The sequence below is a fragment of the Arvicola amphibius genome, chromosome 1, assembly GCF_903992535.2.
Source record: "Arvicola amphibius chromosome 1, mArvAmp1.2, whole genome shotgun sequence".
NCBI classification, from domain to species: domain Eukaryota; kingdom Metazoa; phylum Chordata; class Mammalia; order Rodentia; family Cricetidae; genus Arvicola; species Arvicola amphibius.
The window spans coordinates 144,822,845-144,844,055 of NC_052047.1; the positions used below are offsets into that span (position 1 = coordinate 144,822,845).

The window sequence follows — 21,211 nt, forward strand, 5'->3', positions numbered from 1 at the left end:
CCACTGTGATTGGTCAAGCATCCTGGAAATTCCCTCTTAGCTTTGACGTGATCAGAGCCTAAGGGCCCCAAAGGAAGTGGCTGTGGCTCCTTGGCTGCCCTTAGCCAGCACTTGGAGCAGTTCCTGGCACACAATGGAACTCACTAAAAAAACTGATGTACCACACAGTACGTAGACAAAGCAGTTGACCCTTGCATGACCTTCAGTGTGCATCTCCTACTTTGGGCATGAGGTGTCCCATCACTGGAGACAGTGGAGAGCTGATAAGCAAGCAGTTACCCATCTTTGCACATGCAAGGACTGTTTTTTTTTTTTTCTCCTTTAAACAAAAAGAATCCTCACAGACTCCCTCGTGGAGACTCAAAGGACTTTTATTGTGGCATCCCTTCAGATTGGTGACTTGAGTTACTTTTAATGTGACATAACTTCAGCCTCTAGGAACTATAAAAGTAGGCACAATCCTTTACTGTAGCAGCACTACTAGCCCTCTACAAAGCCAAAACAAATGCACAAATTAACCCTCAAGAAACCTACTAGCCTAGCAGAGTAGATGATTCCAGAAAAGTAGCTCCACCCAGGAAGTTACTGGCCAATCATCAGGTGTACATGTGTATTATACACAGTTCACATTTTAGTTCTTTAGGCTACTGGGCATGGTAGCCCACACCTGTAGTCTCAGCACTTGGAAAGCAGAGGCAGGTAGAGCTCTGTGAATTCCCAGAAAGCCAGGACTACTTAGCAAGACCCTGTCTCAAAATTAATACATATAACTTCCAGTGCCCTGTAGCCAAAAGGGTGCCAGGGGTGAGCCCCATAGGGAACATGCCCTTAACTGCTCAACGTTTTAAGAACAGGGAGTGAACTAGAAAAAGCTGAGTCTTGGGAACTGGTCCTTCCATGGTCCCCACTAAGTCCCTGCTGATGAAACAGGGAGGGGGTGCCAAATGTTTCGCTGGAATATCACCACAGTGACAGCAGCCACCACCCCAGAATCTTTCCTCACTTCTTTGCAGCCCTAACTTTCTGGGAGCCAGCTAGAGGATGGAGGAAGGACACTTGGAAGGCACAGCAGGATAGCATGAATGCAGTATTTGAAGGTGCCCCCGAGGGTGCTCTAAACACAAGACTGGGTAGGAACACTGGGTACACTAGTGACCCTCCCAAAGGCAGTTTCCAGAACTGCAGCCAGGGACTCTATCTGTGGGAAATGGGATTAACCAGCCTACATAGTATTCCACTCTAGACCTTCAGGCGCATCCAAGTTGCTGCCTAAGAGATAGATACACAAAACATGCTAACTCTTAAGACCCTTTCCGGTAGAGACACCTCCACTGGGGAACCCTCGGGGAAAGTCCAAGGCGCCCCAACAAGGGAGGAAGTAAGCTGGGATTCTTTGGGTGTTATCTTGTGGTCAGTCTTCATCTAGCAGCTTGCCCCCGGGGGATGAGAGCCCTCAGGAAGCTTGGGGACATCCAACGCGCGTACACAGGCACACAGCGCAAGGAGACCGTGAGAACCATCTGCACTGAGTTCCTGAACGATTACTCTGGAACTGAAGTGGCAGCAGCACCCAAGCACCCCTTGTCCAGGAACCCCCGCAGGCGGGAGGCGGGGCCTGGGGCGGAGCGTCCTCAGGGCGGGGCCTCGGAGGGGCGGGACCTAGCGGTCTATAAAGAGAGCGGAGCGCGGCGCGCGCCCGGTCCAAGCGAGCGCGCCCCTGCTTCCAAGCGGTCGAGATTCTCGTGCTTTCCGCTAGGCCTCCAGCCCTTCTCTACCCCGCGTCTCGCTCGCTCTCCACTCCCCAGTTTCCGGGCCTGCCAGCGTCCCTGGCCACCTGCCAGTCCCGGACCCCAGTCCTGCGTCCCCGGACCGCCCGCTCCAAGACCAGCGCAAGCTCCGCAGGCCGCTCGCCGCCATGGGGGTGGAGGGCTGCACCAAATGCATCAAATACCTGCTCTTCGTTTTCAATTTCGTCTTCTGGGTGAGCAGCCACTGGGAACTGGGGACAGGCGAACCGTCCGCGGCCAGGGTGGGCAGTGCGCTAGGCCCAATTGAGAGGCTGCAGCGCGGCAGTGAAGTTGCGGCGCCACCTGTGGGCTCCGTGCGCCGGCCGGGGGCCTGGCGCCCCTCGCCAGTGAGGTTGGGGCTAGGAGCTGAGCTTCCAGGCCTCTGCTCGAGGGTCTTCTGGGGCCGCGGAATTAGGGGATCGTTGGCCTGTCGCCTCTGAGTGCTGGGGACCGATGCAAAGATCTGCGGGTTAGAGCCACGTAACCCGGAGCCTTCAGCTGTGGAGGGGGTATTAGCACCCTCGTGAACGCTGTTTTGGGGACCATCCTGCTTCTCGAGCACTGAGGGGGCTCGAGAAGGGCGGGATCTTGGCGCCCCGCCCCCATGATCTCATCTTAGCCACCGCCCCTGGATGGGCGGCCTCGAAATGGTGGGGGCACACTCCGTACTTGCCTTGGAGACGTCCACCCCACTATTATTTCATCCTTACTTGCTCTTCAGCTGGGTATTGCCACCTTGGGAGGCTCGAGCTCTGGGCCTAGAGAAGGACAAGGTGGCCCGCGTTCTGCTGCGCAGCATGCCCCAGTTCCTGCCCACCCCGCAGCTGCCCCTCCTCCTTGTCTGTCGTCTCCCGCACAGATTACAGCCCTGGCCTGGCCCTTAAGGTTCTGTGGAGGCTTTTGAGAGAAGGGGGGTGTGCGGTTCTGAGTTGGCGCAGACCAGGGTAATGCAAAGATCTGGTGTCTGTACGAATCAGGGGCTTGAGGTCGTTTCAGACATAGCTGGGCTCTCCACTTTGGAAAGAGGTGCACACCCATTTGGTCATCTTGGCATGGAGACTTGGTTATAGGAGGGTCTCCAGGGGTCCGTTGGTCCTGTCTTCATTGCTGGGGAGTGACCATTGGTAGTGTGTGTTTCTTTCCATTTTCTGACTGGCTTGAGAATGAGGAGTGGTAGAGTCTATCAGACTTTCCTGCGGGGACTTGAGTGGGCAGTGCTGGCCACCCCTCTGGACAGCGTTGATACCCCCCCCCCTGCAGTGCACAGCCTGCTCTTCCCTCCATACTTCCTTTCCCCCATACCCCCATGAAGAAATGAGGTTACGTGGAAACAGTCTGTCTCTGAAGTTGAAGAGTGAACTTGTAACATGGCCCCTAGAGTGGGTGTGTAGGACAGGGGACACCTGTTTCCTATCGTGACTGCTGAAGCTCCAAGGGTGGGTCAGGGTGGGGTAGGGAGCAGTGAGACGTTGGGGATGGGCAGCAGCTGGACTCAGCTGGGGCTATGCTGTATGACCTGCTGAGGAGACCCTGGTTGTCAGTCACAGTGACCCCAAGGAACAGCTTGGGTGATGGGGTTAATCTTTCTCTGTCGGGGCGTGCCCTGGGTCGTGGCTGGGTAGCTATGTTGGTTAGTGGTGCCTCTCTGAGCCGTGCAAGGAGTTAAATACACTCAGGAAGTCCCTCTGCTGGCCCTTGCAGATACGGGATGTTAGGAACCTGCAGGCTATTTCTCTTTTGGCCCACCAACCTGATCAAGCTGGTAGCCAGCCCCTCAGTCTCCCTGGAGAGCTAGGGGCTGGGTGAGGCTGATTGTTTCCCAGGCAGCTGGGGTGGAGTCCTAACATATCCCTAGGGGGTAATTCTCTATTGAGGCTCCAGGAAACCTTTCTGAAGCCTCCCCTGCTCCCAGGGGCCGCTTATTGACTGCAGAACAGTGCAAACCAAACCCTTTCACAATCCCATGGACCTCTCCTCCCCACCCGTGTTGGCCTCCACAGTGGTCAGGGATCTGGGGCAGAGCCAGACCACAACTGGCGAACAGCACCCTGGCAGAGGGGCTTTCTCTGTGCCCTGTGTGGCAAGGCTTGTCCTGTGGCTGATAGTTTCCTGATGCCATGAAGTTGAACGTTTGGGGAGCCCCACCCCACTGTTGTGGTTCTCAGCCTCCACTTCCTCCCTCTAAAGTGGGAGTTCCTGGGGTATCTCTCTCCTGGAATTGTGGGCAGACTAGCTAATGCACTCCAGAGCGGAGCAAGGGGCTTGGCATAAAGGAAGCTCAGGAAATGGATGCTGGGCACAGTGTCCAACAGGGAGTTGGGCCAAGGAGAGCTGAGTAATGGTGTAAGAGGTGCCTGGGGAGGGGGCTGAGAGGTCCTGTGGGCCCATGATGGGTATGGAGGCTAAGAGTTCTAGAAGTGAACTTTGGTTGACAGTAAATGTCTCGATGAGCACTTTTTAAAATTCCCCGCTTACAGATTAAAGTGGCTTTTCTGTTGGTGGGGGATGTCCCAGGCACCCTAGACTGCATACTCATGCTCTTGTGCCCAGCAGTCCTCCTTGGGCTAAGACCCACACTTGACCCATCTTGTTCAGAGCCTACTTTGGGACCATCAGAGTTTTGGACTTCCATGATACATGGGACAAGACACAAACCTGAAAGATGAGCAGTGAGCAAATTCAGAAGATGCTCTTAGAAGCTGGGTGGATACCTGTCCTCTGAGACAGGTCTGGGGTAGAGAGACCCATCTCCTGACTCCTGCTGGGAGTAGGACAGGAGAGTAGGGGATGGTGCCCCTGTTTATCACCCTGCCAGCCTATGTCCTGAGGTGGGCCTGTAGGAGCTTAGTGTGATAATGACTCCATAGGTGCAGGTGGATAAGGGAGGGGAGGCCACCAGTCCTCACTGGAATGGGAGTTGTGTTCCTTGCCCAGAACTGGCTGTTCCTCCAGCCTAAGGCTGCTTCGTGGCCCCCTTCCAGTGGCCCAGGCAGCCCGACCCACTACAAAAGGCTGATTACAGCCTTAACTGGCCTTTAATTCTCCAGACGGCACATGACTGTCTGTCACTTAGCAGTCTGCTGTCTTCCTTCCGGCAGAGGGGCTGCAATCCCTGTGGGCTCAGGGTGGAATGAGGACTTCCTGCGCCTAGTTTCACCTGTGGGAGAGCAGACTTCCCCTCATTTCCCCAGGCTGTCAGCTTACCCAACTTTGGGAAAGACAATCAGTGGGCTGGGCTGCCCGGGAAGGGGAAATCTGTGGTCGGTCCCTGGGCTAGCTTCAAAGAAGGATGTCTGCGCAGAAGAGAGCACAGAACTAGAGTAAAGAAGTGGGAAGCCTCTGGCAGCCTCTGCCCTGGTTCTCACATACAGCTACCTCATGATAAGAGCCCTCACCCTATTCTTTCTGGACCCTTCAGGCTTTCTCTCAGCGCCTCCCCCTAGTTCAGCCTTGCTTCCTCAAAGGGAGCGTCTTTGTTGCTCCAGGAGGTTCACCAACAGCTGCCAACCTGGATTGCAGCACCCAGAGTCCAGCAAGGGGAGGAACCTCAGTCATAAAATCAATAGGCTTAGAGTCCAGGTGCCCCAGGGAGATAGTAGGCAGTCATGCTTGCACACAGGCCTGGCCTTTGGAGAGGGCTCAGGTGGGGGTAGGGTGGGGTGGGAATGTGGGGAAGTCCAGGTGCCAGTGGCTCTGGCCCTGATACCAGGGCACCAGGTAGGACATACTGTGAGTGCCGGGTGTCCCCGAGGCTCTATAGGTATCTCTTTTGTTTCTAAGACTCTTGCTAGAGAACCAGATTTCCCGAGAACTGGCCTTTGGTGTCCTTCAACTGTTTAGGGGGATGTACTGCGACCTGGCATGCCAGTAGCCTTCCAGGAACTTTTTGACTGTGGACACCCCCCCCCCCCCGCCCAGTACCTTCCCTACAGTACACAGGCACACACTGCCATTCAAAACCATTTGGCTTCCTCTGTGTGGACTCTGCCTTTTGGGAAGTGGTTCACAAGGGATTAACCAGTGATCAACTGGTGGTGGAAATCCTGAGCTGGCTGCCAAAGTAACTCCAAGGGGGTGTTGGGAGAGGGCACCTGCTTTCCTGCGTGTGAAGTCTGGGGAGGGCTGCAGGGTTGGGAGTGCATGGGAGTCCGTTAGAACCCAGGTGCCTAGAGTTTTATAGCTCTAAATTACAGTGAGTTTGTAATCCAGGCCAAGAGCCAGGCAGTTAGGACAGAAGGGTGATAGGGCCCCCCAGTTTGCTGTGCTTCCTTTGCGTTATCTCTCAGATCACTCCATGCTTTGTGTCAGCTTGGGTCATGAGCACTTTTCTCAGGGTGGGTCTGTGGCATTCTGTGACTTGTTTACCTGTGGTCAGGCATCAATGTTGGCTCTGTACTGCAGCTTAGCAGTAAGGTCCCAGTGGTATTTAAAGGTGTCTGGTGTGGCAGGTGCAGGAATGAGGAAGCCTAGGCCACCTGTCCTCCTGAAATTCTATCCCTGAGCTCTGGAGTGGGACCCAGTGTGGCAAGGGCTTATAGTGTGTGGCAAACACATACTGTAGCTGCCACCCACCCACTAATACTTATCCACCCTCTTACAACTTTTCTTGGCTAAAAGTCCCCATCCTGGGGGCATGGCCTAGCCTTAGGCCCTGGTAACAGTCTTCCCTGTACTCTAGAGACCGTAACAGCTCACCCGAAGTAGCACTCTGCTGGGCTGCTATCAGATCCTTGCGAGTGATGAGGGGACTGAGGTTTTCAAGCAACTGTCATGTGAGGAAGTAGTGGAATGGGGTAGAACTGTACCCAACTCTGCCATAGTCAGAGTGGGCTGTAAGACTATGCCAGCCCCACAGCTTTGCCCTGGGACATGGTTGGGACAGAGGGCCACGCCTAGCCTGGTACAGATGGGAGCTTCTTGGTACTGCTGGTAGCAACACCAAAGCTACATAGGACTCTTCTACCTGCTCTTTCGTCCCCTGCCTCCTCCCTTTGTGCTTCTAAGTGGGTACCAGGCCCACCTGAGCTTTCTCTGAAGCAAACAGCCTGGCCTCCCTGCTGCCTCTGCTGTTGTCACCTCTGGCAGATCACTGTGGCCATCTGGGTCCACACAGTCTCCCTTCAGGAGCTCATGAGACCCTGGCCTTCCTAGAGGAAGACAGGTGTAGGGTGGGCAGGGAAAGCTCCTCCCAGCTTCTCTGCCTGAGGAACCTTATAGCCTGGACCTGGAAAAGGCAGAGCTGGGATGTCCCAGCCTCATCTCCTGTACCTCAAGACAACAGTGTATCCTTCATGGCCCTGCCCCCTCCCCAGCCTGTCAGTTGGGCCCCAGAGCTAAGCTTTTGCTTTGCCACCTATTTTTAGATGTTAGGACAGTGGCTTCCTGAGGCGAGGGGCCTGTGAAAGGAACCATGCTTCCTGGCCAAGGCAAGGATTCCTGCCCCTCTCTCCAGCTTCCTTCCTGAGCTTCCTTTGGTGAACTGCAAGTCTTTACCTCCTAGGAAGGCCTGAGCAGGATCCTATATCTCTTAGAGAGGAATCTGGCTTTGTCCCCATCCTCCATGGCCTGACCAGGCCCTGTCCTCCTGTTGTGCCTGAGCACAGGGACCCAGGTGGGAGAACAGAACCTAAGTCAGCTCTTTATACTGGCCTCTTCTTCTTGCCCTTTCCCCAGTTCCTAAAACCTGCCAGATGGAGCCTCTTTACTCTGACTTATTCCAACTGCCCAGGGAAACCTTTTGCCCCTCTGCCTTTGATCTTCACAGTCTCTGCCATCACCAGAGAGGTTCCTAGACCCTCAGCACCTTCCAGTTGCTTAGGTGGACAGCCTCTTTCTGATGCACCTTCTGTTGTGCACCATGTACCTAGGAGGCGTGGAGCAAGCCCTATCCTCGTCTGCCTCTTCCCTTGATTCTTCTTCCGAGACACAAAAGGTCACTAAAACAACAAGCTGATGTTATAGTCAGCCTTCCGGAACATGTGGGGTACCATTCAGACCTACCAGGCTGGTGACAGGAGCTCTGTCCCTTCCTGGAGGGGTCCGTATGCCCCCATCTGAGGTCTGGCCCAGGGCTGGCAGTGGGCAGCTAGCACAGAATAGAATGCTGCCCCAGGCCTGTTCCCTTTCAGTCACTTCTGGGAAACCACAAGACCAGCCGGGCAGGGACCCAGCGTGCTTGGCAGCTCCTCATCCTGTTAAAGTTTGAGTCTGTTATGTGTTAGTCTTCAAGGAGGAGGAAGCAACCTAATCCTGTATAGAGTCATGAATGCATTCTTCTGTGCTGTGGAAGGCGCTCCAGGAACCTGGGCATGCCACCTGGGTGCTTCCCACCCCCACCTCTAAACAGAAGGTGTCTTAGGCTGTAGAAGTAGGTGGTGGATCCACCTGGGAAGAGAAGCTTTGGGCAGAGGCATCTTTGGCCCCTGAGTGGATGCATGAAGAAATCCCAAGTTTGTTGGTAAGGTTCATTGTTGATCGCCTCCTCAGCTCTACAAGAGCTAAGTACAGTGACGTCATATGTTGCAGCCTGTGTGTATTACTGCCCCTACTAACAAATGAAGGTGAGGATGGAGGAGGTTGAGATGGGCCTGAAGTCCCCCAGCTCAGATATGACACAGCTAGAGGTTTGGGTCACCCTTAACCTTACCTGTGCCTCTGTCCAATGGCACCGCTCCATATTTCCATTGACACTGGACTGGTATTTCTTTAATGGGTGTGAGTGTTGCCCAGTTTTTGCAGATCATTCTAAACCTATGGTTCTGTAGACAAGATATGTGCCTGTCTGATTGCTGCTAATCACTGCGACACCCCACAGGCCTGGGGAATGTGCTTGAGCACAGCCTCTGACCTAGAGACTGAACTGAAGTTGGGGGTAAATAATAGCTTTCTGTAGCTGTGACTGACATATAACATAGCCAGCATTTATACCCCATGAAACTGTTAGCGCCATCGGAAGAGTGAATGCCCAGAGCATCCTAGGGCCCTTTGTGGTCCCTTCCATTCCTGCTCCCCCCAGCACTTCTGCTGGGTTATCACTGCACTATCTTGAATGAACTTTGAATTCTGCTTTCACATGAACAGAGTCCGGAGGCACCAGCTGCTTCATCCCCGATGGGCCCCTTTCACTCAGCACCTTGACCCGTCCTCCTTGCGATCTCGTGGGTCTCTGTCTTCTCCCTGCCTTGTGATGGACCCAGCGCCTGTCCATTCATCGGTCAGGAGACATATGGACTGCTCTAGGCTGAGCTGTAACAGGGAAGCTTGAGAAACATACACACCTGTGTGTAGAGCCTGAGGTGCTAAGCTGGCTGTGGTGAGGAGGTGGCGCCAGCTAACTTTCTCAGAAACAGACCTCAGAGACGACAAGCTGCCCGCCGGTGCAGCAGAGCCACTCCACCACTCCTCGCCCTGCCCCGCCACACCCAGTGGTCATTTGGGCTTAGTGAGTAGATTGGTAATCTCCCTGTGGCTCTTTGGAGCCTCATGATGTCAGGGTGGTAGTCCCACTCTATACTTGAGGGCCCTATCTCGGTGGATGCATATCTCTTACCATGGAGTCTTGGAAGTCCCTTGTCTGTCTTGGTCATGTGAGATAGTTACATTTTGAAGCTAAGGTTCGTTTCCAGCCTCTTACTACTTGAAGACCCCCTGTCCCACCTTCCTGGGGCCCGTCATTTTCCCAGCACTTCCTCTACTCCTCCCTAGAGCAGGGGGTGGAGAGTCACATTGCTGGAGGCAGCCAGCCCAATGTCTGGCATTCCTTCCTTGCCCTTTCCCACTCAGCTCTTATTGCCTCTGAGACAACGGATGAGTGGCCAAGACTCCCATTCCCCCTGCCTCATCTATCCCTCAACCCCAGTTCAGACCTGTCAGGTAACATGAAGGACTGAAGCCCAGAGACTTCTCTGAAGTCAGCTTCCTGACCCCACCTCTTTCATAAAGCCTGGCTGTAAGTGGTGGCTTGGCCAGACACCCACATTAGCAGGCTTTGGGGTTGGGCTGAATATCATCCATTGCCCACTTCTGCCTCCAGGTCACAGGGAATATTCTCTATCAGTAGAGAACTCTGAGTCGGGCATGGTTGCATGCCCATCTGTTTACAGGTAAGCACACAGACTGAGGAAGGCAGGCAATTCACCAGCTGCCCCTCAGCTTCTGTAACTATTGAGGATTTGTCACCATGGGGTCTTTTGACTACAGAGGGAAGCATGGAGAGCAGGCATGCCACCTAGTCCTTCTGCTCTGGAACATCTCAGAGCGACCTCTGGACCAGTTCTCAAACAAAACAGATGACGTTTCAAAGCTGCAAAGAAAGCCAGGTTACCAGGGCAACTCGGGCCAATCACCTCCTCCTCTCATGCCAGTTTAAGAGGAGTTGCCTCTTTTGGCCTCCTGCCAGGCCCTACCCTCCTGCCTCTGTTGCCCAGACTGAAGGCTAGCCTCTTAAGGGTGTATAGGCAGAAAGCTGTCACTGTAAGGCTTTCGAAGCTCTGGGGATCCCCAGCATCACTAGGACCTTTGCACATAAGGGCATTCTCAGAGTCCCAGTTTTCATGTCGTTTGTAGGTTGGGCACAGTGTGGCTTTGATTGCTGTACCACAGATCCTGTTCTCTCAGGCTCTGGTAGAGGTTGAGGGCTCATCCCTCCTTAACCAGAGTGTGAAAACTGAATTAAAACTTACAGAAGAAGCTAAGAAACCACAGGACCCGTGGGATGAGGGTACGAGGTGATGGTGTTCTGCAGAAAGTGGCCCCTAGCTTCCTCTCTGAGGGCTAGGGAGAGGACAGGATCCTAGGGTAGAAGGAGGTAGGTGGGTCCCACAGGTCCTCTTTTCCAGAACCAGTCTGTTTGGGGAGTCACAGGATCTTTCCAGCTTGTGTTTTGATTTGGATTCCCCAGAGAAGGAAGTGGACCACCTGGTGCTTTTTGTTTTTTTTTTATTTAATCAGGCCCAGGTTTTGGTTTTTGTTTCCTGTTTGTGCTGGGCAGATCCATTGACCCCTGCAAGAAGAGGATGCCTAGAAATGGGGAAGAGACTGCCTCTCCCTTGGTCTGTCCTGAGGGCCACCTCCTACTTCCAGATGCTCTATTATAGGGCTTCACACAAATCCATGGTAGGCGGTGCCCTGCTGTTTCCCCCATGGGGCCTGATGACATTACATAGTCACCCCTCTTCTCGTGGCAGGGAGAACTTGGCATCCCCACCACAGGGTTCCCAGTACCCTGCCTGTGGCAATCCCTAAGCAATCTCAGAACTATTAGGACAGGGTACCTCTGCCACACTTCTCACATAAAAATATTGCATGGTTGGCCAATCTGGAACTTGAGAGGAGTAGAAAAAGAGGTTTTTGTTTTGGAGACAAGGTCTCTTATAGCCCAGGTTCATCTCAAACTCAACATGATCCTCCTGCTTCCTGTCTCTCAAGTGATACCAGGCATGCACCACCAAACCCAGTATATGTGGTACTGGGGAGGGAACCCAGGGTTCCCTGCATACTAAAGCACTCCTATCAACAGAGACACATTTTGATCACAAACCTTCTTGTATGTGTCATGCAGTATTGGGGTACACTTGAACTCTGTTCTGTAGTCACAGCTCAGAGAAGCTTGTGGACTGCAGGGCCCCAGTGGACAGTGGCTCAGACCATGGACAGACCCCTACAACTAGAAACAATGGCCTCACATGATAATTGTGGTAGGGTTCTATCGCCCCACAGTGCTCTGGCCTCTGTATGACATTGTTCCTGTTTTTTTCCTAGCTGGCTGGAGGCGTGATCCTTGGTGTGGCTCTGTGGTTGCGCCATGACCCACAGACCACCAGTCTGCTCTACCTGGAACTGGGAGACAGACCAGCACCCAGCACCTTCTATGTGGGTGAGTAATAAGGAGACAGGGTCTAGTCACAAGCTGAGAACAGTCAGGGTGGGCTTCCAGGAGGAGCCTGAGGGTCTGAGTTTGGAGGGTAAGGCATTAGAACTGGCAGTGGCCTTAGGCCTAGTGTGCTGGGCAGGGAGGCTGCCCACAAGAGGGGCTCTTAAGACTAGAAAGTTCTCTTGGGTATAGTGCTGTTAGGGACCCCACAGATCTGAGACTAGGCTAGGCAGAAGGGAAGCAGCTGGGTGGGGCAGGAGCCATGTGAGACCTTACTTATTTTAACATGTGCATTTCTGGTGAACCTCCCTGAGCAGGGTGGGGCTGGATGCCTGGGCTAGCAACAGCTGAGCTCCCAGGAGTCCTGAGTTGGAGAGGGCTGGAGACTGGGCAGTCAGTAGATGACTCAGATGCTCTCCCCAACCCCCAGCACACAGGCCAGACTGCTACACCTGCCTTATTAGGCTGCCTGTGGGGGACTGAGCACCCTCCCTCCCAAGCAGGGAAAGCAGAAAGAGGGCTGCTGTGCTATGTTATGCTATGCTACGCTGTGCTCAGGGAGGCAACTCTCCTCCTTTCTCTCTGGAAGGGAGACTTGGCACCCTGGGAACTCAAGAAGTCTTTGGAGACATTCCTGCCTTTTCACAGTTCCTAGCACTCATCGGGAATCTGAGGTGGATTCTCCCTCTTGTGTGGAGCCTAGAAGGGGCTTGGGAGACACGCTTGATGGCTGGCGGAGGGTTAGTGTCAGGAAGTCAGAAAAAGCCAGTATTCTCCCTTTCTACCCTCATGTTCCAGGGCAGCCAAGGGCTCTGGTCACACCGTGTTTGGCTGATTGTCCTTCCTCTCTGTACCCTCCCCTCAGGTAGAATGGTCAGGTTAGGGTCCAGGCATTGTACAGGGGAGGGGCAGAACCTGGTCTCCTTTGAGGAAAGCAGGTCTGGGTGTTAGTGGGGAATGTCCTACAAAGCTATTTCTCCTTGGATCTGGTGCCTTCAGAGGAAGAGGATGCCCACCAGCTCACATGGAGACTGCAGCCTGTTGTGTAGCAACTGGTGTGGGCCTCTTCACAGGGGTGATCCGGGCATCAGAGACAGGAGGAGTACTGGCCCGTGGGACTCTTTTCTGCCCCTGGGCCTTCCGCAACGTGAATGCTGTGAGGCTGTGCCAAAGCTCCCACTTTGCCCTGATAGGAGAGGCTGGGTACCCTGCAGAGCCCAGATAGGGTGGCCTAGGAAGCAGGCAGGTTTCTGTCCTCATGTTGTCACCATAGTCTACATCAGGGTCCAGCTCCAGAGCTGCTCAGGCACCTGCCTTTCTGTGGTCATGGCCTCCTGGGCACAGAGGAAATAGCCTCAGGCCCTGGACTATGTGGCAGGTTGGGCACTGAGCAGCAAGGCGCATGGCCTATGGGTAGGAGCTACTCTGGCTACTATCTCCCTGCTCATTCTGAAATGGCTTTCTGGAGCCCTCCGCTGCCCCTGAACTGAGCCCTGCTGGGAGCAGATGTGGCCCTGACAAAGGCACTTTGTCTAGTGCTTAGGAGAGTTGGTTCAGGGGCTTGCTTAGCTGTTGGTCTGGGGGTGAATGCCCAGGACTCCCCATGCTGGGTGAGTGTGAAGGCAAGGGCAGGCTATGCCAGTAGCCAACTCCAGGCACCTCATCTTAGGCACACCGGTATATAACCCTTCTGCTCACCTAACTGTAAGGACTGGAACCTGTGGGCGGGGCAGCTGGATGACTGACAGAAGGACAGGGGCAGCCTGAGCAGAGCACTTAGCACCTGTCACACATACTGGCTGGGCTGTGAATATACAGGGGAGCACTTCAGACTATACCCCAGGGCCTTCAGATGGGGCATGTGCTAGGCCTAGAAGGGTCTGTAGGCAGTCTCGGGACAGCACCTGTGTGTTAGGAACCCTGTCCACCCCCCTGCTGAGCCTGATATAGTGACAGAGAGCCTACTTCATCTTGAGATGAGGTTTCAGGGCCTAAGGACAGTGGTCCGGTTGATGTTGCTCTGCCTGTCTGGAAGCCAGTTGCTAGGCAGCCCTGGTAGGAGGCTTTCCCTGGACCAGATGTGTTGAGTGAGGTCAAAGGAAACCAGGCCCATGATCTGGCCTGTTTCTAAGCCTGGCAGCAGGTCCTGGCCATGGCGCCTTCGCCCCTGGGCTGGCCAGGCAGGGGACAATGGGCCTGGCTTTGTGCAAGGAAGCTTGGACTGCCTGGCAGTGTTGCCGTGGAGACTGGGGGCTGGGCTGCGTCTTCTGCTGAGGGACCAAGAGCTGGAGAGCTCTTCAGAGACACAGTGGTCTTTCCCAGGGCCTGAGGGGTACTGTGAGCACTGAAACAGGGACATGGTCCAACTGGTGCGTCTTGGGTCCCAGTGCTCCCCTGTATATTCACAGCCCAGCCAGTATGTGTGACAGGTGCTAAGTGCTCTGCTGCCCCTGTCCTTCTGTCAGTCATCCAGCTGCCCTGCCCACAGGTTCCCATCCTTACAGTTAGGTGAGAAGAATGGTTATTCATGGGTGTGCCTGAGATGAGGTGCCTGGAGTTGGCTACTGGCATTACCTGCCCTTGCCTTCACACTCACCCAGCACGGGGAGTCCTGGGCATTCACCCCCCAGACCAACAGCTGAACCCAAGCTGCTTCCCCATTTCATGCACCAAGATGGGTAGTCCATCTCAGCCTGCTTTATTGAGTGCTAAGATTCCTATTCTTGGGTGCAAGTAGCTACAGGGCATACCTATGAAGTACAGATCACCTGTGTCCTCTGGACACTGAATTGCTTTTTATCCTCTGGTGGCAGTGGCAGTTCCTCTAGCAGGACACTGAGGCACAAAAATCTCACACTGCCAAACTCTGCCTGTTGTGGGTGTGGGTGCCCCAGACGATCCTGTCTCAGACAGTGATGCATGCAGCCTGCTCACTCAGTTCTTTCCCCTCCCCAGGCATCTACATTCTCATTGCTGTGGGAGCTGTGATGATGTTTGTGGGCTTCCTGGGGTGCTATGGAGCCATCCAGGAGTCCCAGTGCCTGCTGGGAACGGTAAGTAGGAAGGGCTACAGGGCTGGGGAGTAGGGTTTCTGGCAACCTCTGTCTTCCCCAAGGTTTTGGTCTTTCTCTTTGATATCTATTGAGTCTGACTCTGAAGACTCATATTGACAGAGGGAGTTTCTCTTTAGAAAAGCATAACCTCCAGAGAGGTGTCTTACCCCAGAAGCCAGCCTAGTGGTCCTGGCCACAGTAGCTACTGGTGGAGCTGAGTCCCAGGTATGTCTTCTAGAGCTTGGCCAGCCAGTATCAAAATCTTGGAAAGCTGAAGTACACTTCATAGTTTAATCTTCCCATGTATGTACGATAAAGGGGGTAAGGAAACTGAGGTCAAGGTTGGGGGGTATATTGCTACGTGTGCCTCTCTGAAGGCTGTGGACACTTAGATTTGTCAACTGCATCTCCTATACCAGCTGCATCCTGCAAAGCAGGGAGCAGGGTGAAACCATGAGAACTTAGGCATCTGGGTGCTGAGCTGCATCCTTTGTCTTTTATAGTTCTGTGTGGTTCATTAATCAGGACATGGTTGGTGAATATGGTCATCCCCCTTGGCACATAGTTGTTGGTCATGTGGGCACCCATAGAGGGCCATGCTGAGATTGCTGGTCAAAGCTCTGATTTCTACTTTCCCCCTAGTTCTTCACCTGCCTTGTGATCCTGTTTGCCTGTGAGGTGGCTGCTGGCATCTGGGGCTTCGTAAACAAAGACCAGGTGAGCCTAGGTTCACTGGGGAGGGGGCCCTTTGCTCAAGCAGCAGATGTGGCCTGCTCTGAGCCCATGGGTTAGAGGTACTTTTCAAATTTCTGGTGCTTGCTGGTAGAAGGGTCTTGGGAGCTCAGCAGAAGAGGTGGCATCAGGGGAAGCCGAGTGCTCTTGATGGTAGTCCCTGTGTTTCATGTGACTATGATTTTCCCCAGATCGCCAAGGATGTGAAGCAGTTCTACGACCAGGCCCTTCAACAGGCTGTGGTTGATGATGAAGCCAACAATGCCAAGACTGTGGTGAAGACCTTCCATGAGACGGTACAACTAGGCTGGAGCAGGGAGGGCGGGTTGTGGGAGTCCTAGCATGTATGACCTAGGAGATGAGTCCTGTCTTCCCAGACCTCAGAAACAGGACAGGGCCGGGCTAAGGTTTTCCTCTGATTTTAGGAACCTAATGGGCCTCATTTGTCTAGGACTTTGCAGGAACAGGGTTCTTGAGCAGTGTGACAAATAGGGCAGGCCAGCTCCCAGATGTTTTGGGGGGTGATGATGTGCCATGTGCCAGACTTTTCCCTTGTCTCCTGAAGCTCCTAAGCTGACAATGATACTCTTGGTCTCTGCAGCTCAACTGCTGTGGCTCCAACGCACTGACCGCGCTGACCACCTCTGTGATAAGGAATAGCCTGTGTCCTGCAGGCACCAACGTATTCAACTCCCTTTTGAAGGTGACATGGAGTGGGAGTGGGCATCATATCCTGGGTGGTAGGTAGGTGGTGAATATGGCCAACCAGGAAGATCAGCCCTTCAAGCAGGACATCAGAGAGGTTAACAGAACATCTCAGAGAGTAGGGTGCTAGGTCCTGAGAGCCTGGGTTTGCCCCTGCCATATCCTGGGAAATGGCTTTCTTGAGTGGTCCCTTATACATACTGGTGAGCCTAGGGTACTAGTGAGGTCAGACACACTACCCTATAATAAAGAAGGCCGGCAGGTCCATGTGTTTTATTTTTGGATGGAAGATAACCTGTGGGACATAAGCCCCACCTCTGAGTATGGTGGTGGCTGTGACTTAGCCACTCACTGTTACCACCCTCTGGCCATCCCTGCAGGAGGACTGCCATCAGAAAATTGATGAGCTCTTTTCTGGGAAGCTGTACCTCATTGGTATCGCGGCCATCGTGGTAGCCGTCATCATGGTGAGCACAGGGCCTATTTGGTGGGTGAGTGCCACCCCTCCCAAGCAAGATCCTAGGTGCTGACAATGCCCCTCTCTCCCGCAGATCTTCGAGATGATTCTGAGCATGGTGCTGTGCTGTGGCATCCGGAACAGCTCTGTGTACTGAGGTCCTTCACTCTGTACCACAGGGACCTGGCAGTGCCCTGCCCCTGAGTGACGAGAGACCTCCTAGGGGCCGTGGCCTGTGTATATATTTCTGTATTACTCTGCTACACTTAGCCTTTTGAGGGTTTTTTTTTTTTTCGTTCTGAACTTTTCCCGTTACCTTTTGGGGGCTGACATCACACATAGGTGGCGTGTATGGGGATATAGGGGTGGAGCTGGCCCTGGCTTGCAGGGCCCTGTACTTCAGGGACCCTTGGGGAGCTCTGCCTGCTGAGCCAAACTTCCTCCATAGCTACTTGCCCAGAGGCAATGTAGCTGAGTTAGAGGGCCATGTCCACCCACTCTGCCCACTGTGGGTCACGTTGCTTACATCTTTTTAATCCTTGTCCCTTTCCTGCCCCCATTTCAAAAGCTGGGTTTGTAAGCACTCTTATGCCTTCAATGCACCTGTTCTTTCTAACGTGTCACCTTCAACTGTAATTACATCTTGAAACAGTCATTTAATAAAGGAGGAGAAAATCAGGCATGCTAATGGGACTGCCAGACCTCTTCCTGAGCCAGCGGTGTTAGAGACCTGGCTCAGCTATGAACTTCGCCAGGCACAGGGTGAGCAGGTCCAAGAGAGGCTGTGGAACACAGTGGGAGGGAAGGGTTGGGACCCAGGGAGCACTCCATGTGAGTACTCCCTCGTTTCTACCTTCCTGTCCTAGGAGCTCAGTGCTGACCTTACACCAGCCTTGACCTCATTTCCACTCAGCTGTTGGACGTGCCAAGTCATTGCTGAGCAGGATAGGCGGAGCCACACAGCAGGAAAATTCAGCACAGAATGGTGGGGATAGTCTACAAAAACACCCCACCCCTACCCCATACCCCTTTTGAGGGACAACACAGCAAAGGTTAGATCACTGCCCCATCCCTAGTATCTAGGTGCTTAGAAATGTTCTAGAGCTGGGTGGCTCTAGCCTATGGTCTCAAGGAGTAATAGGCAAGATGGCATCTCACTCAGTTCAGTCCTGTGAACTGAGGGTCAGGCTAAGCAACCTCCTGGATACCAGCAGCTACCACCACTACTGTCTTTTTCCCTTTGACTCCTGTCTGAGCCCCTCCCCCAGGCTGCTGGCATACTTAATTGACCTCTAGGGGAGAGAAAGCCTGGCTAAGATTCAGATCCCCGCTCCTAGCAGCCTCCCAGTAGGCTGATTTGTCAGCGAACCCCAAGCTTGTACTTGGGCGTTCTGGTCTCGACCTCCCCCACCACCACCCCCGTACAAGCCTGTTCCTTGCTTGGGTGGGCTACTGGTCTGAGGAACCCTTTCTACTCTTTATGTTGTGAAGCACGTGGCCAAGGCTGTTGAGAGGCCTGCAGCTTCATTAACTAGGGAAGGGGAGCATAAAGCAGCCCACTGTATCCTCAGACCCTGGTCCCCAGGGATGCAAGAGGACAGCTGCAAGCCTGGAGCGGGGTTGTGTGCGGCTTTGAATAGTGGGGTCCCTGTCCAAGCACGGATAGGCAGAGCCCAGGGGAGCGGCCTCGAATCTCTGCAGCCCCAACCAACTAATCGACACTCCGGGGCCCACCACGTCTCTAGATTCCAATAGCCAACTAGGGCTTTAGTCCCACCCCGCTCCAGAGAGCCAACGGAGCACAAGACCGGCGCCACTTCCGGCCAGGAAACTAATTGGCGCCCGCAGTGCGTGGTGACGCACTTCCTCCCTGTAACGAACCCGGCTCAGGCGGCTTCCGACAGGCGGCGCTGGAGGCCTCAACCCTTTGCGACTGGCCTAGCCCTAAAGTGTTATGGGACTCGGGGCCCCTTGGCTCCGCCTCTTCCTCTTTCGTCAGTTCCGGGTAGATTTCCGTGTCCGCTCGGGTCTTCGGTGATGCGCATACGGAAAGGTTACACCTCCCGTTGGGCATTGGTCCAATGCCTTCTGGGAGTTGTAGTTCCTTATGTACTTTAAGTCGTGCCATTCAAACAGCCGGAGACTCGGTTTCCCAGAAAGCCGAGCGAAAGTGGACAGGAACCACGGGCCGAATCCCGCGGAACCGGCGGGACTCCGCTGGGAAAAGCCGCTGGGTATTGCAACGTGCACGGAACGGTGAGCGTCGGCCTCCTTAGAACCGCGCGACTAGGCCAGTTCCCTGACGGCGCTTCCTCCGGACCTGGCTGGGTAGTCCCTGCGGTGGCGGTGTGTACCCGGAGAGGCTGTGTTCTGCTGATCTAAAGCCTGTCTCCTGCATCTCCCAGCGCGCATCCTTTATATGTCTGCACTAACCCTATCTAACCTGCAGCTCCACAACTGTGCGCGTGTGGACACACTTTAGGCACTCAGCTTCGCGAGGCCGTCGCCCGCCTGCGTGACCGGGCAGCGCCTGACTGTGAACAGAAACGCCTAGCACGTCGTGGAGGTGAAAGGGGAGCCTGGGAGGACACAGAGGGGCGTGGCCTAAGTACACCCCTTACGGCGGAACTTGGGCTGTTTCGCTACAGGTGGGAGGGTCCCAGGTCGGCATGGCGGAGGCGGAGGCTGGCTTGGAGGCTGAGGAACCCACCGAGGATGACACCCTGCCTTCCGACACCGTCTCCCTCAGCGACTCGGACTCGGACCTCAGCCTACCTAGTGGTGCCGAGGTGCAAGTCTTGTCCCCGGAGAGGCTTTCCGGGGAAGCCCAGGAGGATTCCGGCACTGACGACCCTCCCTCACCTCCCACGAGTGTCCCCACCACCCCAGTTCAGCCGTTCCACCTCCGAGGCATGAGTTCCACTTTCTCCCAGCGCAGTCACAGCATCTTTGATTGTCTGGAGAGTGCAGCCCGGCAGGTACCGCCGTCTGCCCCCCAAACCAGTGTGACTGACAATGGAAGCTTCAAACGGCCTGTGACTCCCCCAAGTCAGACTCCGGCAAGGAACTTGAGCAGAGTGCATGAGAGCACTGGCCCAATCAGAGTACCTCCTGTGCCAGATTATGTGTCACATCCTGAGCGTTGGACCAAGTACAGTCTGGAAGATGTCGCTGAAGTCAGTGAGCAGAACAATCGTGCTGCTGCCCTGGCCTTCCTGGGCTCTCGCAGCCAGGCATCCCCTACAGACTATGTACCCTCCTTCAACCAGGATCCCTCTAGCTGTGGGGAGGGGAGAGTGGTCTTTACCAAACCAGTACGAGGCTGTGAGGCTAGGGCTGAGAGGAAGAGGATCCTAAAGAAGGGGGATGTGTCAAGTGCTGGGGGTGAGGCCAATGTGGAGCTGGCCCATCTGGCCGGGCCTGAGGCTGAGGAGTGGAGTGGCCACCAGGGACTGCAAGAGGTAGTGGTACCTTCAGGAGCTGACCACCCTGGGTCCTCATCAGACCCCACAGGGATGGAGGCTGTTGGTTTCCATGGCAGCAAGAAGCGGAGCAGAGAACATTTCCGGAACAGGGACAGTAACCCCGAGGGGCCAGGGTCTGAGAGAGGCCCCTCCGTTTGACTGCAGTGCTAGCTCTCCACCTCCTCAGCTGCCCAGCCCAGGTGGGAGGGAAGCTGTGTTGTGCAACAACCCTGGCTGGGAATGGGGGACCTTGGAGGCCCTTGTGCCCCAGTGTCCTGGGGTGAACAATAAAGGTTTGGGGTATATCTTGGATTTTGTGGATTTTTCTGTCCAAACAGTCCTTGATACCTGACTGCAGGACTCCATCTACATCGGCCTCATTTTGCCTTCCACTCCACTGGGAACTGCTGTGAAGGTTTGCCATGGTCATTTACTTTTGCCACTGGTAAACCTACCCAGAGGGACTGGGCTCATAGCCATGCCCAGCCTTGTGCCCCTGATGGTAATGGATGAACATAATCTGACCCCTGAAACCAGCACAGCCCCCAACAGTAGGCCTGTGCAGATCAGTTTTAGGAAGAGGGTAGATTGAGTCAGCAAGGGAGGTTGGGCAGGTGTCCACCCAAAGAGCTGGTGCCCTGAGTGTATGTCTCCAGGACTTGTGGCTTCTGTAGGGCATTACTGATGCTAGGTCATTTAGCTGGGGCTGAGCCCGGTAGGAAAAGAATGATGTGCGGGAAAGATACTGCATCCCTGATGTGGAGGCCAGGGTCTTGGACCAAGCTAGCTAGCCTGTCCTGCCAAGTACCACGTCTGCCCTAGCCTCTGTAGTCCCTATTCCAGGACTTGAGTGTCCCCCAAAATGAGGGATCAGCCTGGATGGTCATATAATTTGAGGAGCAATGGAAGCAACCGAGATGCCATTCAATAGGTTAGGTAAGTCCCCATGCTTTCCAGGTGTTTGAAATGCATGTTCAGCCATCCCTGCTTTCCAGTGTAGCTGAGTCAAGGTGGTCTGCAGGCTTTATAACATCATTGGGTACCCTTGGACAGTATCTTGGGGTTACTTCTCCAACGGTTTCACAGATAATACTGTGGGGGCAGAAGAGTCAAGGCTGGTGATTACCAGCGCTCTACAAGCT

At 54.4% G+C, this 21,211-nt stretch overlaps 2 protein-coding genes across 4 annotated transcripts; both read left to right on the forward strand.

The window, feature by feature from the left end:
- The first annotated feature begins 1,691 nt into the window (after window positions 1–1,691).
- On the forward strand, window positions 1,692–17,289 carry Cd81 (CD81 molecule). Its single transcript, XM_038324727.2, has 8 exons — window positions 1,692–1,981; window positions 11,547–11,661; window positions 14,614–14,711; window positions 15,354–15,428; window positions 15,635–15,739; window positions 16,045–16,146; window positions 16,529–16,615; window positions 16,700–17,289. The coding sequence occupies exons 1-8, from the start codon at window positions 1,916–1,918 to the stop codon at window positions 16,760–16,762; spliced, it is 711 nt and encodes a 236-aa protein (XP_038180655.1). The 5' UTR covers window positions 1,692–1,915; the 3' UTR covers window positions 16,763–17,289.
- On the forward strand, window positions 17,230–20,381 carry Tssc4 (tumor suppressing subtransferable candidate 4). Of its 3 annotated transcripts, none has more exons than XM_038324706.2 (3): window positions 17,425–18,951; window positions 19,055–19,171; window positions 19,254–20,381. In XM_038324706.2, the coding sequence occupies exon 3, from the start codon at window positions 19,275–19,277 to the stop codon at window positions 20,226–20,228; it is 954 nt and encodes a 317-aa protein (XP_038180634.1). In that variant the 5' UTR covers window positions 17,425–18,951; window positions 19,055–19,171; window positions 19,254–19,274; the 3' UTR covers window positions 20,229–20,381. The 3 variants fall into 3 exon arrangements, with proteins under 3 accessions (XP_038180628.1, XP_038180634.1, XP_038180643.1); XM_038324715.2 differs by having other exon boundaries at window positions 17,425–18,861; XM_038324700.1 differs by adding an exon at window positions 17,230–17,367 and having other exon boundaries at window positions 17,472–20,381.
- Window positions 20,382–21,211: the final 830 nt, after the last annotated feature.